Here is a 17,613-nt window from a genome sequence, read left to right as displayed (position 1 = left end):
TCTCTCTCTCTCTCTCTCTCTCTCTCTCTCTCTCACACACACACACACACACACACACACACACACACACACCCTTCTCCAACAATGTTTTGTCATTCCATACCAAGCTCCACTTTGCCTGCTACACTGTAGCCATGCTGGTCTTTTATTCTCTGATTTGCAACACATTCCCTATTACAAAAAGATAATGGCACTATCTGCTGTGCAAATACAGGATGTTATTCTCGCCTCTCATTGCCCAGTTGACTCCTATGCATTTCTTTGAATACATATTGCCATCAATTGAATTGTGTTCTGTGACTGTGACTTTATTTGGAGAAAAATAGATGTCTCTCAAATCTACTGTAAGATTAAAACATTGTATGTCAAGTGGCATTTAATACACCTAACCTACAAAACATAGCTAAGCAATATCACACACAATGAAGCATTGTTGGTTTACCCTTGTGATTGTGTGCTTGACTGAAAGCTAGGCTGCTGTCACCACCTAGCATCTCAAGAGAGTGTCACACCACATATTGCTATCCCTGTAAAAGATAGAAAATCAAAATGCAACATATGGTTTCTACCAAATACAAATCACTTTCATGCCATCATAAAGCCAAATCGTGCAGGGTCATTTGGGGCATAATCAAGTTAAGATGAATCATACTGAGTTAGGGTGAGCCTTACTCTGATATGTCTACTGTCCTTAGAGAAGACACAGGTAAACAAAGGGAGATGGCCTCCAGATGATGAAAGCAGAGGTTGGAGTGCTATATCCACAAGCGAAAGATTGCTAAGGACTGAAGAAATCCCAGAAACTCTAGGAGGCAAGGTAGGATTCTTCTTACAGGTTTCAGATGGAGAATGGTCCTGCCAACACCTTGATTTTATATGTCTAGTCCCCAAACCTGAGACACTAAATTTCTGTTATTTTAAACCACAGATTTTGAAATAATTTTTAAGGGTAGGTTTAGAAATTCAAGATGCAATTTTAACATAATTTCTTCAAAGAAGATTTCTTTGACCTCAGTGAATTCATCAAATGACTTGCCCTATGAGTCTATAGCATTTACCATGGCTATAGTTTTGCTTTCCTTGATTATCTGATTATCTATTCCTCTGAATAGACTATGAGCTCCATCACTGCAGGGTCTTACAGGTCATGAAGAGCTCATCAAACATCTTCCACATGTGTTCAAATCTATGGTGTGAGCTAAATTGGCGGAGCTTATGTTTGCTTCTAATTTGTAGTAGGTATCCTAACACTGTAAGTAGTTCCATAATTTTTATAGGATCACACAGTTTTTAATTAAAATGCTAAAAGTTAAAACCTTACCTTTTGTATTTTAAACTCATATGTAAAAAAAAATTCAGAGAATACCTACAAGGTTTTACCTCTTTTTGTAATCAAGGAGGAAGAATGTCTTCTCTATATAAGGTAATAAAGTTTAATCCTGTATGGAACAGGCCAGGTGGTCAGGGAGGTTTAAGGGGAATATGTTTTCTTAAGCCACTGAGTGTAATTGAAGACTGTAAGTCACAGACATATTGAACAGAACTTTATATAAAATTACATCCTGTTATGCACTTAAACAACTTGCATCAATGAGGAATGTAGTTGTAAAATATATTGATGTTAATTATTTGGATATAGCCGGGTGTGGTGGTGCACACTTGTAATCCCAGCACTTGGGAGGCTGAGACAGGAGGATCGCACAGGTTCCGAGCCAGCCTCAGCTACTTAGTGAGGCTCTCGGCAACTTAACGAGACCTGTTTCCAAATAAAAAGAAAATAGGTCTAGGAGTATAGCACAGAGGTAGAAGAGCCCCTGGATTTCATCCCCAGCATCACACACACAAAAAAAAACTTGGTATAATTATTTGGATATATTGTGTAAATATGTGAAGCATTGCAATTACTTACATTGGAAATATGTTCAAAATATGTAATGTAATTGTCTTCAGTTTTCATGAGAATTTTGTGTTTTGGTTTGTTGTTCAGAGAACTTTCAAAACAAATGAATTTGATCTTCACAATGACCTAGGATATGAGAATTAATTATGCTTCATTTAGGTTAGAAAATTTAATAATTGCAAATTTAATCAGGTAAATTAAATCCCTAAAGGCTCATTTGTCTCATCTCTGTAATGGGTATAGCGTAAGTTAATGCTATAGAGCCGTTATCAGTATTTGAAAAGTAAGCATGTAAAATATCTAGTGTTGTACACATAAATCAGTGCTCAGTATGGCAGCTATTATCATTTTTAACTGAATACTCTGTAAAACTTGATTAGTTCTATTGATCTTAACTTTGTTGTGAATAACCTAAACTGTTTAACTAATGGATGATACCCAGATAGTTCAATAGAGAAATGCTTTTCAGCCAGCTATGGTAACACAAGCTTGTAATCCCAGTACTTGAGAGGCTGAGACAGAAGGACCAGAGGTTCAAGCACAGCTTCAGTAAATAGTGAGATTCTTATCAAAATAGCAAGACCGTGTTTCAAAATAAAATAGGGTTGGTGGTGTAGCTTGTGGGGTTCAATCCCCAGTGTTGTACACATACATGCATATACACACATACACACACACACAAACACACACACAGGCTTTGCAAAAATAAAATTGTTTAATATATACATGCTAGAACACTGGCATGCACACACACAGAGCTGTAGTTTAAAACAATAGTAATTATTAAACAAATAGTACAGTTGGGATTCTCTTGTAATTTGGTAAGAAGTTGGGGTACTTTTCCATTGAAAATCCCAAGACAGCTTTCTGACTGAGGAACTTCCCTCGTGTGTAAGTTTTATGTTCCCTCAATCAATAGAAATGTGGAAACATCCGTATTAAATTTGTATATGAACATATACTTCAGAGATTGAGAGATTTGGTTTGTCTATTCTAAAAAATGTTGGTTAAATTGCATTTTCTCTTTCTTTATAACTACTAATAGTTTTCTTTTTAAGAATATACTTTATGAGCAAACTGTGATTTGAAACTCCTATCTTTCATCTCAAACTTTATTCACCCATACTTTTGTCCTTCATTACATCTAATCGGAAGTGATTCTTTTCACACTACCATAACTAGAATTACCTGTGGCTCTTGACAGTGTATCAAGGAGCCTTCAAAACAGCATAGGAGATGTGAACAACCCACGGCTAAATCATGTCTTACTGTTCTTTTGTTAAAACACTTCAGCAACTTCAAATTATTGTCATTGCTATATATGTAATTTAGCATAATTCCTAGGAATGTGAGTATATTGGAGATTTTTTTTTTTTTGCTGTTTGTCCCATAGAATATGTTAAACTATTTACTGGCAAAGACTATTTTCATAGAAAACGCTGAGGTTTTACCTTTTTAAATTTTGTATTGGTGAATTGTAGTCATACATCTTCATGAGGTACAAGATGGTAGAGGCATACATGCACGCATCAGTCATTTAGCCCTTCTTCAATTCTCTCCCACTCCCTCCTTCTCATGTTTGACTTACTAATTGACTTTTATATGTTTATGAGTATACATCATGTGCATTAGGGAATATCCCTCTTTCCCCCTGCAACACCCCTCATTTAGTCCTCCTTATTTGCTTATCTATGGTTTCTCCTTCTTCATCTAGAGTTCCTCCTATGACCCATTTTCTTCTTAGCTTCCACATATTAGAGAGAGTATCCAATTTCTTGCTTTTTGTGACTGACTAATCTCACTTAGCATAATGTTCTCCAATTCCATCTATTTGCCTGTAAATGACACACTTTTGTTCTTTCTGGCTAAGTAAAATTTCACTGTTTACATATCCAGTAGTTTTGTATTCCATTAATCTGTTGATGGAGATTTTACTTTTAAATGATATGCAACTAAATGCATACATCTCCAAGCTGGTTTACCTAACATTCCATAGCAAAATGCTAATATAAAATTTTATATATTTCAAACTTTATTGTGAGATATCTCAATAACTATCTAGATGTGCTGACCCAATATAAAAATTAAGCTTTAAAAAATCTGCAAGTGTAATCAGTTTTCTCCATTTGATAATAAAAGATATGAATTTTTATAATTTTAGTATAAAATATGTAAAAATAAATTTAAGCTTGATATAATTTGAAATAGCCAATATATTAAATCGCAAAGTGAAATTTAAATTGGTAATCCTGTCAGATTCAAGTCCCTGAATATTAATTTAAAAACTAATCATTTTACCTGAAGGTTTAGGCTTCAAAATGCTAGTTTTAGAAAATATTGTTAGATTCGTCACTATAATAATATTGAACATTTTGGTGTTGTTTAGAAAATTAGACCTCTGGTGTTCAATATGCCTGGCTATTCCTGACGTCTTTTGCTCAGAAATTTAATTGTTTAAAACCATTTATTTCCTTCTTATTTGGTGAAATTATAATTCCACTTTTATTAATGTAGAGCTAATAGTATGTGAACTATCTGAGGTAAGGCATAAGATTAGATTCATTCATTAATTTTTGCCACTCGAATTTTACCAGTTAAAATCTATATGTAAGCCGGGCATGGTGGCGCACACTTGAAATCACCATGCTTGGGAGGCGGAGACAGGAGGATTGCACTGGTTCAAAGCCAGCCTTGCTGGTTTAAAAGACCCTGTTTCTAAATAAAAAATATAAAAATAGATCTGAGAGTATAACCTGGAGGTAGAATGCTTTCCAGGAACCCTAGTACCACAAAAAAAAAAAACAACTGTGTGTATGTTTGTCCCTATCACTTTGATCTTTACAATAATGTAAGGTCACAATGCACCAATAAAAGTACTTTCTAAAATATCTGTCATTTACTATCTAGATTTACCTACACATATTAATAACTTTCATAACCCCATTGTAACTCATTCCATAGTCTACTTACTTCACTGCAGAACTCAAGGGAGCCTCGTTTTGTTCATCTAGTCCAATACATGGGGAAACTGAGTCAAGTGAGTTGCTTAAAATTACAGAGCAACATTACCTAAATCAGAGTTCCAAAGTCCTCAGGATGTCCATTATCACCACTTCTCTTCAATATAGTACTAGAGACTCTAGCCAGAGTAATAAACCAAGAAAAGGAAATCAAAGGAGTACAAATAGGAAAAGAAGAACTCAAACTTTCACTATTTGCAGATGACATGATACTATATTTAGAAAACCCAACAAACTCAACCAAAAGGCCTATAAAACTGATCAACAAATTAAGCAAAGTGTCTGGATACAAAATCAATCTAAAAAATCAGAAGCTTTTCTGTAGAACAACCATAAATCCACTGAAAAAGAAATTCAGAAAACATTTCTACTCAAGATCACCAACAAAAAAATAAAATACTTAGGAATAAACTTAACCAAAGAGGTAAAAGATCTCTACAAATAAAATTATAAAACATTGAAAAAAGAAATCGAAGATCTTAGAAGATGGAAAGATCTGCCATGTTCATGGATAGGCAGAATAAATATCATTAAAATGGCCATCCTTCCAAAAGTGATCAACAGATTTATGCAATGCCCATTAAACTACCATGATCATTTCTCACAGACAGAAAAATGAGTCCGTAAATTTATTTAGAACAACAAAAATCCCAGAATAGCCAAAGTAGTTCTCATCAACAAAAACCATGCAGGAGGAATCACAATACCTGACTTTAAACTATACCACAAAGCCACTGTAATAAAAACGGCACGGTACTGGCAAAAAAACAAAAAACAAAACAAAACAAAACATATACATAGACCAATGGAGCAGAATTGAAGACCCAGAAACAAGTCCACACACTTTCAGCCAATTGATTTTTGACAAAGAGGCCAAAAACATACACTGGAAAAAAGATAGCCTGTTCAAAAATGGTGTTGGCAAAACTGGTTAAACATATTCAGAAAATTGGAAATTAATCCCACTTTCTCACCCTGTACAAGGGTCAACTCAAGATGGATCAAAGACTTGGAAATTAGACTAGAGACCTTGAGGCTCCTTGAGGGCATAGGTCCAACACTGCAACACATAGGTACAGATAAAACCTTTCTCAACAAGACTCCAAAGGCACAACCAACTAAAAGGCAAATCAATACGTGGGATTGCATGAAACTGAAGAGCTTCTGTTCAGCAAAGGAAACTGTCAAGAACCTCAATCAAGAGCCAACAGAATGGGAGGAGTTTTTGCCATCTACCTCTCTGATAGGGGACTAATATCTAGAATATACAGAGAACTCAAGAAACTCAACACTTAAAAAACAATTCATCCAATCAAAAAATGGGCAAGTGAACTAAATAGACATTTCACAAAAGAAGAAATCGAAATATCCAATAAATACATGAAAAATGCTCAGTATCACTGGTAATCAGAGAGATGCAAATCAAAACTACCCTGAGATTTCACCTAACCCCAACTAGAATGGCAATCATTCAAAACACAAACAACAACAAATGCTGGTGAGGGTGCGGAGAAGTGGGAACTCTAAAACATTGTTGGTGGGATTGCAAATTAGTGCAACCACTTTGGAAAACAGTATGGAAAATCCTCAGAAGAATGGGAACAAATATACCATTAGATCCAGTAATACCACTTCTGGGTATCTAACCAAAAGAAAGTAAACCAAACTACCGAACTAATGCATGTGTATCTATGTTCATAGCTGCACAATTCACCATAGCCAAACTATGGAACCAGCCAAGATGTCCATCAACAGATGAATGGATTACAAAACTTTGAGATATGTACACAATGGAATTTTACTCAGCCATAAAAATAAACCCACAACTGCAGCATTCACAGGGAAATAGATGGATCTTGAGGACATTATGCTAAACAAGATTAGTTAGTCACAAAAAGTAAGAAATCAGATGCTTTCTCTAATATGTGAAAGCTAGGGTGAAAGCGGTCATAGGAGGAACTCCAGGTGAAAAAGGAGATCCTATAGAGGAGCAAATAAGGCAAACTAACTGTGGGGATGGGGGCGGAGAAGGAAACTCTTTAAAGCACATGATGTACTTATTCATATCGAAGTCAACCACTAAACCAAGCATGGGAGGGAGGGATGGGGAGGGAGTGAGGTGGGGACTGGGTGGGGGCTGGCTGGGTGATGTGTGCATTTATGTCTACACAAGTTTTTTTTTTTTTACCCCATTATGATGTATAAATACAATGCACTTATAAAAATACATTAAAAAAAGAAAGTAGTACATCCTTATTAAGTTTCTACAATATAAATTCTTATAAATTTCATAATATCTCAAGTTTCTTCAGACTGGTATCCATGTAAAGGAATTCTGTGAAGCTCTTTAATTTACAACAATTCCTCCTTCATTTTAAATTGAGTGAACCCAGAGTAGCCTTAGTGCTAGGTATCCCTAAAACATTCAATAAGCACCCAATGAATAAATGACTGATCCAAATGGCTTTTCTGTTTTATGATTGTCTCGTTCTATAATTTTATATACAATGTCAAATATTTTAAAACTTATGCAAAAAAATAAAAGCATACAAACTAGAAGGGGTAAGCTTTCTCTCTCAATAGCCAAACAGTTTGGAAATAAAGTAGTCTTATTAAATCATAAGTACATTAACCTTTTCTTGAAAGAAGGAGAAGATTTAAAGGTATATAAGGAAGTTTTACCTAAACTAGGAAATGACTCATATTTGACACATATTCAAATGATAATGCTGATTCCAATAGGCATTCTAAGAGCATTCCATTCCCAGGAGAGTAATTCAGCCATGGTTACCTCTTTGCATTTAGATTTTAAACTTTCTTTGTAAAGCTTTAATGCACCACAGCCAGGCAAATCCAAGTACAGTGTCACGCGTAAGCAAAACGCAGGCAAAGCTAAAGACATTTTTATCATTGTTGATTCAAACATACAGGAAAGGCATATCTTTTTGGCATCTTCTGCAGAGTGCCTATCTTTAGCAGTTTCTGTTCCCATATTTTTAAGATTAAATCCCAATTCGGTTGCCTCGGCCAGTGGGTATAATGGACAACTTGGAGATAGACGACAAATTGGCCTCCTATCTAGGAGGTGGGACTGGCAGCCAGAAGAATCATGCACTACAGACAGGGCCTAATGTCAGAAATGGCCCAGCCTCTGTGTCTCTTCTACCCTGCAGGCACTGAAACCTCTCTCTTCACCAACTGCATCTGCTAACCTCATATCCTAACTAAAATTTCTGAGTAAATATGGTGTTCTCTGCTGCTTGGATCTTACTTTGCCCATGCCTTCTTCAAATTGGTCATGACTGCCTTGCTTCACTTATATATTACATTTTCTTCCTTAAGCTTTTAATGCCCTGCTATGCCAATATATGGCAGAATTTCATAGTTAAGATTAACCAAAAATGATGTGAACAAAGTGTATGTAAACTGTCAAGAACGATATCTGTGTTGAGAATAACAATTCTCAAGATCCTCTGAGAAAATCCCTTTACTACCTCTTTCCAGGCAAAAAACACTATGAAAAATAAAAAATAATTGTCATAAAATGAATAAAGGCACAAAAGTTCTCTAGTGCAAATAGGGATTTCACAGATCACTGAGCACTGGTAGGAGGGGATATACTAGGAATTGGGGACACAGCATCTCTGCTTTGAAAGGAAAGGTGGCTTCTGGCAGTCAGCATTCAGGGTCCTGAAAAAACAGAAGAATAAACTGTGCCTCTATTCCAGGGACTGTAAATACCAGACATTTCACAGCTATCTCAGCCTTTAACAGCTTCTTAAGGCTCACACAAACTGTGGTTGACAGCTAAAATAATAATATAACACCTTTGAGTGCCTCAAGTGTAAAGTTCATTAGTTCTAAGGTCACTGTTTTAATGTAACAGCCAAATTTTATTCACATCATCAGATACTATCTGAGAAAGACAGCTGTAAAAATCAAGCAAGGGTTTTAATACTGCCATGACCAGTAAAATTATTATCAGATGCCAAAAGAGTTCTTACATATTTTTAAACAAAGTAAAATATACTAACCAAATAAAACAAAATCCCCTGAATATATTATTACCACAAAAAACACTGTCCTTAAGCTTCTGGAGAAGTTTTTACAACAAATATAAAAGGGCAATCTGCTAGTTAATCAAAAAATACATCATTAGGCCATTAAAATATTTTTTCTTCTTTAGTTGTCAATTACACAAGCCTGTAAAAGATGCTGCTTTAGGTTTTGTAGATAGATGCCATTTTGTGGGAAAGAAAAGAAGATAGATCCTTGTGTTTAACCAAATGTTAAATGTTTTTTATTTAACTCACCTGCACACTAAGATGAATCCATTTCTTCACAAGAATTCTCCCCAGTGTCATTACTTTTATTGGAGGCTGCAAACCACTTACTGTGCGATAATAAAACATGGTCTCTTTCTCAGATATTATAAGTTTGAATACAATCTGCCCATCAGCTGTCTTTTCTATAACACACCTTAGGAAGCAACCAGAAAAAAGAGAAAAGGTCAGCACCCGAACAAAAAGACATGTGAAGGTATTGTACAGTAACAGTGGAGTTAAAGTGATTCCAAGTTCCATGTCAAAAGGTAAGCTGTTACTAAGGGCTTGAATGGCAACATATTCAAAGCAGACTTTATTCCAATGAGAGAGTCATTTCATTTCAATAAAAAAAATACAATTCTTATTTACAATATATCCCCCAGAGCCTCAACATCCTTCATTAGAGATTCATAATGGAAACTGAAGTGGTTGAGTCATTCTGCAAAACTAACATTTAGCCTATTGGCTCATTAGTTCCTCCACTATTTCTTTTATAGGAAGTGGTACAACGCACCACATCCTGCTTGGGTATTGAGTCACCAGTGCAAATCTTTCTTTTCCTTTTTTTTTTCTTTTTTAATGTAAAGAGAACTCAGTGGAAGGCTATAAATTGTTAGCCCTGGAGTCAGAATCGCTCTATTTAATTCCCATGATGAAATGGAGAATGGACAGCTATAGTCTCTATTGGGCTCATCGTCAACTACCTAGAAGTCAAAACCAGCGCCTGTAAGATGACTGGCTACAGTCCATGATGTACAGCCCAACTGAGGCACTGATAGAATGTTAGTGATCTTGGGTGAAAGGTCATCCTATCTAATCAGATCACAGTAAACTAACATTTTGTCAAAATGGAAGAATTTTCAGAAAATTTTTAGATCTCATATTAGACCAATTATCAAGTTAATTGTTAAGTCACTTGTATAGGTATCACAATGACACATCTTTCAGTCTCTGAGCCTTTTTCTTCACCCACATCTCAACAACTTAGCCCAGGTATCTCTACAATTATGCCTGGTCTTGAAAGCCTTTTCCCAACACAAGGTTAAAGAACCTCTCTTTCTGCTCACATAACACATTATGTTGCCTAAGTAAGAGTAAGAAAGCTTCCAACTTCTCCAGTGGATCGTTACTATTCTCAGGGTGCTTGGTATTCAGTAGATCCTCAAAAATAATCAAATTCCATAAGAAGCATCCAGAAAGCAAATGTATGATTGAGCCAACCAACAATGACTGCTAAGGATATTTTCAAATTTCCTTAAATAGAACATTTTTCACAAATTATTTTTTCTCATTTGGATCTATTTTTTTCCTAGATTTGTAAGAACAAGACTGGAGAACACTAATAGTCACTATTTTACTAACAATAATACCAAATGTTACACATAGATTTGTAAATAAAGATATAAGAGCAAATACATTTCTAATTTGGGCAAATTATATTAGTCGATATAAAGGTTTTATATAAAACTTATTGTGAATTCTTTTTTAACTCTTTAATAGTTGAATATTTCCAATTTACTGGAATGAAAGATTTTCTTAGTATCCCCTGCCTCCAAGCCTTAAGCAATCTAAGGAGAGTTTGTTTTTGTTCATTTTTCTTGAGTTTAAATCTACAAGTGAGAATTCGATCATTACTCAAGAATGTATTTACCAAATGCAGACTTATTTCCCCAAGCTTACAGAAAATGCATTTCTTAATATGTTATTGATTATCTTCCTTGCTATTTTGTTTGCTTGTAAACATACTAGCTTTGGTAGATAATAAATGTGAGAGGAAGGCAGGTAGCAAAATATTTAGGAACTGGATTTATTCTGCTCCTGAATAAACAATAATTGGATAATCCGTGTTTTGTTTGTTTTACTTATCTAGTACAAACACCCCAAAATTCCCCCAATTCCCATAAGTATTTTAGTTTTGAGAATGAAAATGACCTTGACATAAGCAAGGAACTCTCCAAACCATAAACCATGTGCTGCTGCCTTTATAAAAATTTCTTTGTCTTATTTATACCAAATAGTACCAATAGAAGATGGATTTGATACAGAGATGTCCATGTAAGCTTAGAAAAATATTTTACCCAATCCTTATTTGTCATGAGACCATGTTTAGGACTCCAAGGATGCCAGATACATAAACAAAACATCTTGGACTTACAGGAATCCCCACCATTAGGAAAGCAAGGTTTTCTTTTAGAGGAGCTATAGAAACAAGGCTAAAGGTTTGTGGTTACTTTTCGTTCAAATTTAAAACAAAATGAAATAATGCAGACTTTCACTTGGTAAATTGAAACTAAAGACTAAAGACATTAAAGTTCTATTTGCTTATGAGACTGTAAGACTCTTAGGTTTCTCAAGTTTTTAGATATTTAGCCAACACTTTTACACAAAGAAAACATCACAAAGGAAAGGTCCAAAAGCCTGAGAGGAAGGCAAAATAAAAACAAAATCCTCAAAACTATTTTGCTTATTAAAATTTCTATGTTGACTCTTTTATTTAGGGGAGATACAGTAGATACTAACTGAGAAAAGAGTACAGAGAGAGAAGTAGGAGATTAGCAAAAGACAGTGGTAAGGAAACCCTACTCCAAACTCATTTGGAAGGCATTTCTACTGGGATCAACAGTATGAAAGCTTTGAGAATCTCTGCTGCTTACCTGGATATTTCCTAACTCAGTAGAAGATAAAAACACCATAAAGTAAAAGGCCAAAAGCTATATCATTTCAGAGTTAGGCATTATTCATATATTCAACTCATATTACTGAACATCTTCTGAGTGTAGAACAAACATCTCTTCTTGGGGAAATAAGGGTGAAAAAATGCAGCCCTAATCCCTCATAGGGCTATCTGACTAATAAAATTGTACAGCCTACTAGGGATACCTTGTCTATGGACACTGGACCAAGACTTTGAAAACATACACTAAGACTTGTGTAGCCTCTACAAATTAAGACCAAAGCAAAGGTTGGTTAACCCACTCAGAAAAAAAGATCCACTTTTATTGATGCTATGTACTTATATGAAATTATCAATGCCAATCTCAATATCATATGCAAGGATAGGGAGGGAGTGGGATGGGATCCTGGGGGAAGTTCACCAAATGCCATATGCATGTATGTCCCTACAACTCTGAACTTACGATGTAAAACTGCAATGCATCAATACAAGTATTTTAAAAAAAGAAAAGATGAGTCAGATGTAAACATTCTGTCTGCACTGAAACTATTTGGACATACTCTTTTTTTTTTTTTCCCATAGTCCACTTCATCCATCGAAAAAAGGAAACACATCAGGAAAAAAAAAAAAAATATTTGGATGGCAAACTTGAAATAGAAAAGACTAATATAACCATCAGTGTTTCATCGCATGAGTACTGTGATGTTAGCTGTCATTTCTAGTTTGGACTTCTAGTTGCAATAATCCTTACTACTACTGATTTTGCCGTGTCCTAGGAAAATGGAAAACTCACCACGGTACTTACATTTCACCTTCTCGCTCAGGTTTCAGCCACACGGCCAACGTAAATGCTGCCGACAGCCTCGGAGAAGGAGGAGAAGAAAAGCAATTCTTGTGATTTCCAAAAATAAAACTTGTCGAGTTACTAGGGGAGAGTGGGTGCAGATCATCCTTGTCTGCTCTGGGGCAGCTCCTGAGGCCTGCTGAGAAAAGGGCAGTGTAGGCAGGGGTGGAGGAACGGTGGGGGCAATCCTGGATGCAAAACCTCTGGGTGCAGAACTGAACACTTTCAGCAGCCGCAGAGCTATGACAAAATGTGCTTCTTCCTGGGAGCCCACACACTGCTTGGGTTGGCACAATTGAGACACTCTTGAAAGCTCCCACATTCTCCAGCCTTGGGAAAAGACCCCGCGAGTCAGCCAATGAAACCGAAGCAAAACAGGCAAAGATCAAAGTTTCAATGACCTGAAACAAGAGGCCGAAGCCCAGTGAAAGAGCCAGGCAATTCATGTTTACAAAAAAGCATTCTTCTCCTGATCAAGCATTCCTAAATAAATAATCAGGCCTGCGCCACTGGCCAGCAACACTCTGAAGCAGGGAACTTTAAGTAACATTGAGATACTCCATCTTGGGGAAACCGCAGACACGTTTTCAAAAGGAGGCAATAACAAAGACGTTCTTAACGATGGCCAAGACATGAGTAGAAGCTGGTGCCTGGGAATCAAAAACAAAGCATATCAAGTTAAATCTTCTGCGTCTTTCCAACTTCAACTCACCCTAAGCCTCAGGATTTTGAGCACCTGACAAGAAACAACACTGAACTCCCCCCACCCAAACATTTTGAATTATATGGCTCAGAATAAAATACTTCTGATAAATATCTCGAAGTTATTGGGAAAATCAAACACTTTTAAAGTTCATAGAGCAGCCAGTTTGTTTATTTCCATATAATTATGAATAATATATTTTACTATTCAGGAACTTAGTTACTCTCCCCCTCCCTTAGGGCACTCTTATTATCTACTTAGCAAGGTAAGGAATTGTATAGATTTTCTTTACACATGCACCGTATGTTGTAACCCAGAGCAAACTTGCAAATGCCCAAAATAAAGCTGGCAGAGCACTTTGGGCCTCTCCCCTTATCCCAGCATGTGCAACAACTTTAAGCTTACAGTAAAGCTGATTAGAATCCCAACACCATCTGTCTGTCCTATGCCTTAATATTTAGCAAACATTTGTGTTAATATTTCCTCATAGGACTATGTATTTTTAGGTTAAATATGGATTCCTAATACTGTGTAAGTAATTGTATTGATAAATAAGCTGAGTAACCATTTCTTTATTGCATTTTAACCAGCCCACTCAGTGTGACAAATGGCTCTTCAAGGGGACCACTGTTGCCTGTCCCTTGTTGCCTGGCAACACTATTGTAAACCCGGGTTGCTCTTAGCAAATAGGCCATGGCAGCAGAAATGATAGAAAGGAGACTTGGGTGCCCAGGTAAAGTATTTTGCACAGCAAACACTTGGTTACCTGAAAGTCAGAGCTCTGTCTGCTTGATGGCCCTTCTGCAACTGAGCTCTCCAAGCCTTCAGCTGGTACCTCAATCAGTAGGCGGGACCAGGATGGGGTCATGCATACATAATTTTAAAGTAGCAGTACACCTGATCCTATTATCCTCCCTGGCCTTTTTCCTACTTTTACGTACTGCCTCCCTTTAATTCTTTAATCAAAATGATCTGCCACTATGAGACAGCAACTGGATAAATAATTTCAGTGTTTTTTCTTTGGGAGAATACCAAATGATATCTTAAACCTTATACTGATCCCATGAAAGGTTGGCTCATTAATGGAAGCTGCATGGAGCTGTATCCCTTGTTGCTGTATCTTTCACCCCAGGAGACCCTTTCCTAAACAACATGCTTCTTTAGATTATTTGTGTGTGTTTGTGTGTTTGTGTGTGTGTGTGTGTGTGTGTGTGTGTGTGTGTGTGTGAGATTGAAGTTGAACCCAGGGGGATTCTACCTCTGATCTACACTCCGAGCCCTGTTGTTGTTGTTGTTGTTGTTGTTGTTGTTGTTGTTGTTGTTGTTGTTGTTGTTAAACAGGGTCTCACTGAGTTGCTGAGATCCTCGCTAAATTGCTAAACCTGACTGTGACCTGTAATCCTCCTATCTCAGCCTCCCAAGTACTAAGATTACAGGGGCATCTTAGTCACCATGCTCAGCTGCTTCTTTACATTATGAGAAACATCTGATATTATTTGTAAAGGCTGAGTTTGGTAAATAGAGGTTTTAATGAGCTACAAAAGTAATGGAATTGCTGACTTTTAGCTGCCTAATTGTATATGGATATGTGGGTGTTTATGTGTACATGTTTGTGGTCAACTCTACGTAGTTTTAAAAACATCCAACGCTCTTGATTTTACCAGCCCTTCTAGAGTATCTCATCCTAGATGACAAATACTCTAATCCAACTAATATTTCTAGCTTTCCATTTGTATCTTTACAAATGGAATACTTGCTCTGGAAAACTAGTCAATTACAATTTTGTTCTCTTTAAGTTATTATATGTGTAGAAATGTTAGCGATAAGAGAAATGTTTCTATGGTGTTTCCTGTTAGTAAGGCAGCCAGACAAACCCAAACTGTCTTCTTCCCAATTCCCTTGAATTTCCCATACAAATATACTAGCATTAGATCTCACACCTTTTAGCAAAATATTCTATCCCTTATTGGTGATTATATTCTTACAAGGGCATTTTTAAATCAAAAACAAATTTTAGTATAAAACCAGCAAAATGTAAGTGATGGGGTGTGTCTATACAGCGCCTAAGGAGATTCGGCCTGAGAGGCCTTCGGCCTGAGAGGCCTACGGCAAAACTGTAAGTAAAGTGATTCAGCAAAAAAGGGGCAAAGATGGCGCCTGGAGGAAGCTAGGAAGGCGTGGTTTCCCCATTCATTATGGGTGGGGAGACTGAGCGTTTTTTCCCTTTCTACCTTTAAAGGAGCTTCCTGCACACATGAATGGCTCATGTACTGGCCTGGGATTGGCTGTAAACTACGTGCTAGTGATCTTTATCCCGGATAGGCTAGGCTATTTCTTATGGAAATTCCCCTCGTGGCTTAGTGCTATATAAAGGACTGCTTGGAGAGAAATGAGATCTCGCTTGACTTGACTCCCAGCTTGTGGGTTTGTGTTCGAGTCGTCAGTACTCATCATCTCGACAGGCCCCGTCAGCTGTCGGGCTGGATTCCCGACAGTAAGGACTTAAGAGAATTTAGGAAAATATATTTTTTTAAAAGTAAACACAGGCCGGGCGTGGTGGCGCACGCTTGTAATCCCAGCATTCGGGAGGCTGAGACCTGGAGGATCGCGGTTCGCGGACAGCCTCAGCTACTTAGTGAGGCCCTCTGCAACTCAGTGCGACCCGGTTTCAAAATAAAGAATAAAAAATAGGGCAGGGGGTGTAGCTCGGAGGTTGAATGCCCCTGGGTTCCATCTCCAGACCCGCAAAAAAAAAAAAAAAAAAAAAAAAAAAAACAGTAAACACAGGAACAGGATGAAATAAATGGATTTCATAGATCTGCTATGAAATACAATCAATGTCAGTTTTCAAAAAAGTTATTTAATGGCTGACTTCATTTTATATGTTGTAGATCCAAAGGCTTTAACTTTTAACTGTGATGGTTCTGTGTATCATGTTGGTCACCATTCTAGGAGAAGACAATTTGGGGAAAAGGCAACACAGGACGGATTTTTTTAAAGGAGATTTGGTCTTGGTTTACCTTATATTTCCCTTCATGGGCTTCCTTATATTTTCATGGGTTTCCCTTATATTTTCCTTCATGGGCTTCTCATTATTCCACTTTTCCCTAGGTCCTGGTCTCCTAAACTTGCTAATAACATTTATTTTCTTCTAGCTCCAAGCTATTAGACTTTAAATGAAACTAAGGCTAAACTACCAACCCCTCTGCAATTGACACTATTACGAGACTCTGTGCACTTACCTGCCCTCTTAGAGCCTGTCTGGTTCCAACAGGCCTTGCCCTGACAGAGAGCACGCAGTACTGGTATGTCTGTATTCCTGCTTAACTGTAAAAAAGCTATAGGTAGACCATCACCCTTGTTCCCTCAATGGTTTCAGGGCCTATTGCTTTTAAAAGGGGATGTTAGGTAGATCAGAGATGAGCAGATCAAGCAAAAGAATGGAACAGAAGGTCCAGTCAGACCTCATGAGAAGAGATAGGATTCACTGTCCAGATGCAATTGCCATTTTAGATAGCCTCCTCCCCTCCCAGGGCTTTACTTAGGCACCTGGAGGAAAGTTTCCAACATGGTGGAAATAGTGCAGGTTCATTAAGATGTGGTGCAAAAATGATAGCTCCCTCTCCCAAATGTGTATACATAAGAGAAAAAGTTCCCACAGTAATAAGTCCCAGAATGCAGAGAAGTCACTGCCATTTTCTGCTGTGGGAAACAGACCATTCTAGACCCTTTCTCTGGAATGTACCCCTTTATCAAGGCCTTCTTTTAAACAATAACCATACTTTGCTAAATAAGCCTCTCATATTCCCCTTAAAAAAGATTTGTGGTTTTTGTGAAAATAATAAAACCTTAATAAAGAAGAAAAATTTGGAAGAGGTAGGGGAGAGCACCAAGTGCTGTGTGTACGTATATCATTGTCAACATGATATACATTATGATGTGAGAGACTGTAATGGACCAATAAAAGCACATTGTAAAAATAAGAAAATTCAATAAAAAAGAAAAAATGTTAAATAAAAAGAAAATATTAGATATGTAGAGTTCTATTCATTATATAAGTATCTGTAGTTAAAAATCCTCCTGTCTCAGTCTCCCAAATGCTGGGGTTACATGTGTGTGCCATCACGTCTGGCTCCACAAAATATTT

General features: G+C 36.9%; 1 protein-coding gene across 2 annotated transcripts in view; it reads right to left on the bottom strand.

Moving 5' to 3' along the window:
* USH2A (usherin) overlaps positions 1-13,209 on the bottom strand; it is a gene marked incomplete at both ends in the record, with an annotated part of 871,783 nt that extends 858,574 nt beyond the window's left edge. For both annotated transcript variants that reach the window (XM_080698222.1, XM_080698223.1), the window contains 2 exons: positions 9,234-9,399; positions 12,725-13,209. In XM_080698222.1, coding sequence (XP_080554348.1) covers positions 9,234-9,399; positions 12,725-13,209 — 651 coding nt within the window. The remainder of the gene's footprint in view (positions 1-9,233; positions 9,400-12,724) is intronic.
* Positions 13,210-17,613: the final 4,404 nt, after the last annotated feature.

Source organism: Muscardinus avellanarius (assembly GCF_963383645.1).
Source record: "Muscardinus avellanarius genome assembly, chromosome: 7".
NCBI classification, from domain to species: Eukaryota; Metazoa; Chordata; class Mammalia; order Rodentia; family Gliridae; genus Muscardinus; species Muscardinus avellanarius.
This window is presented reverse-complemented; position numbering and strand designations above follow the sequence as displayed.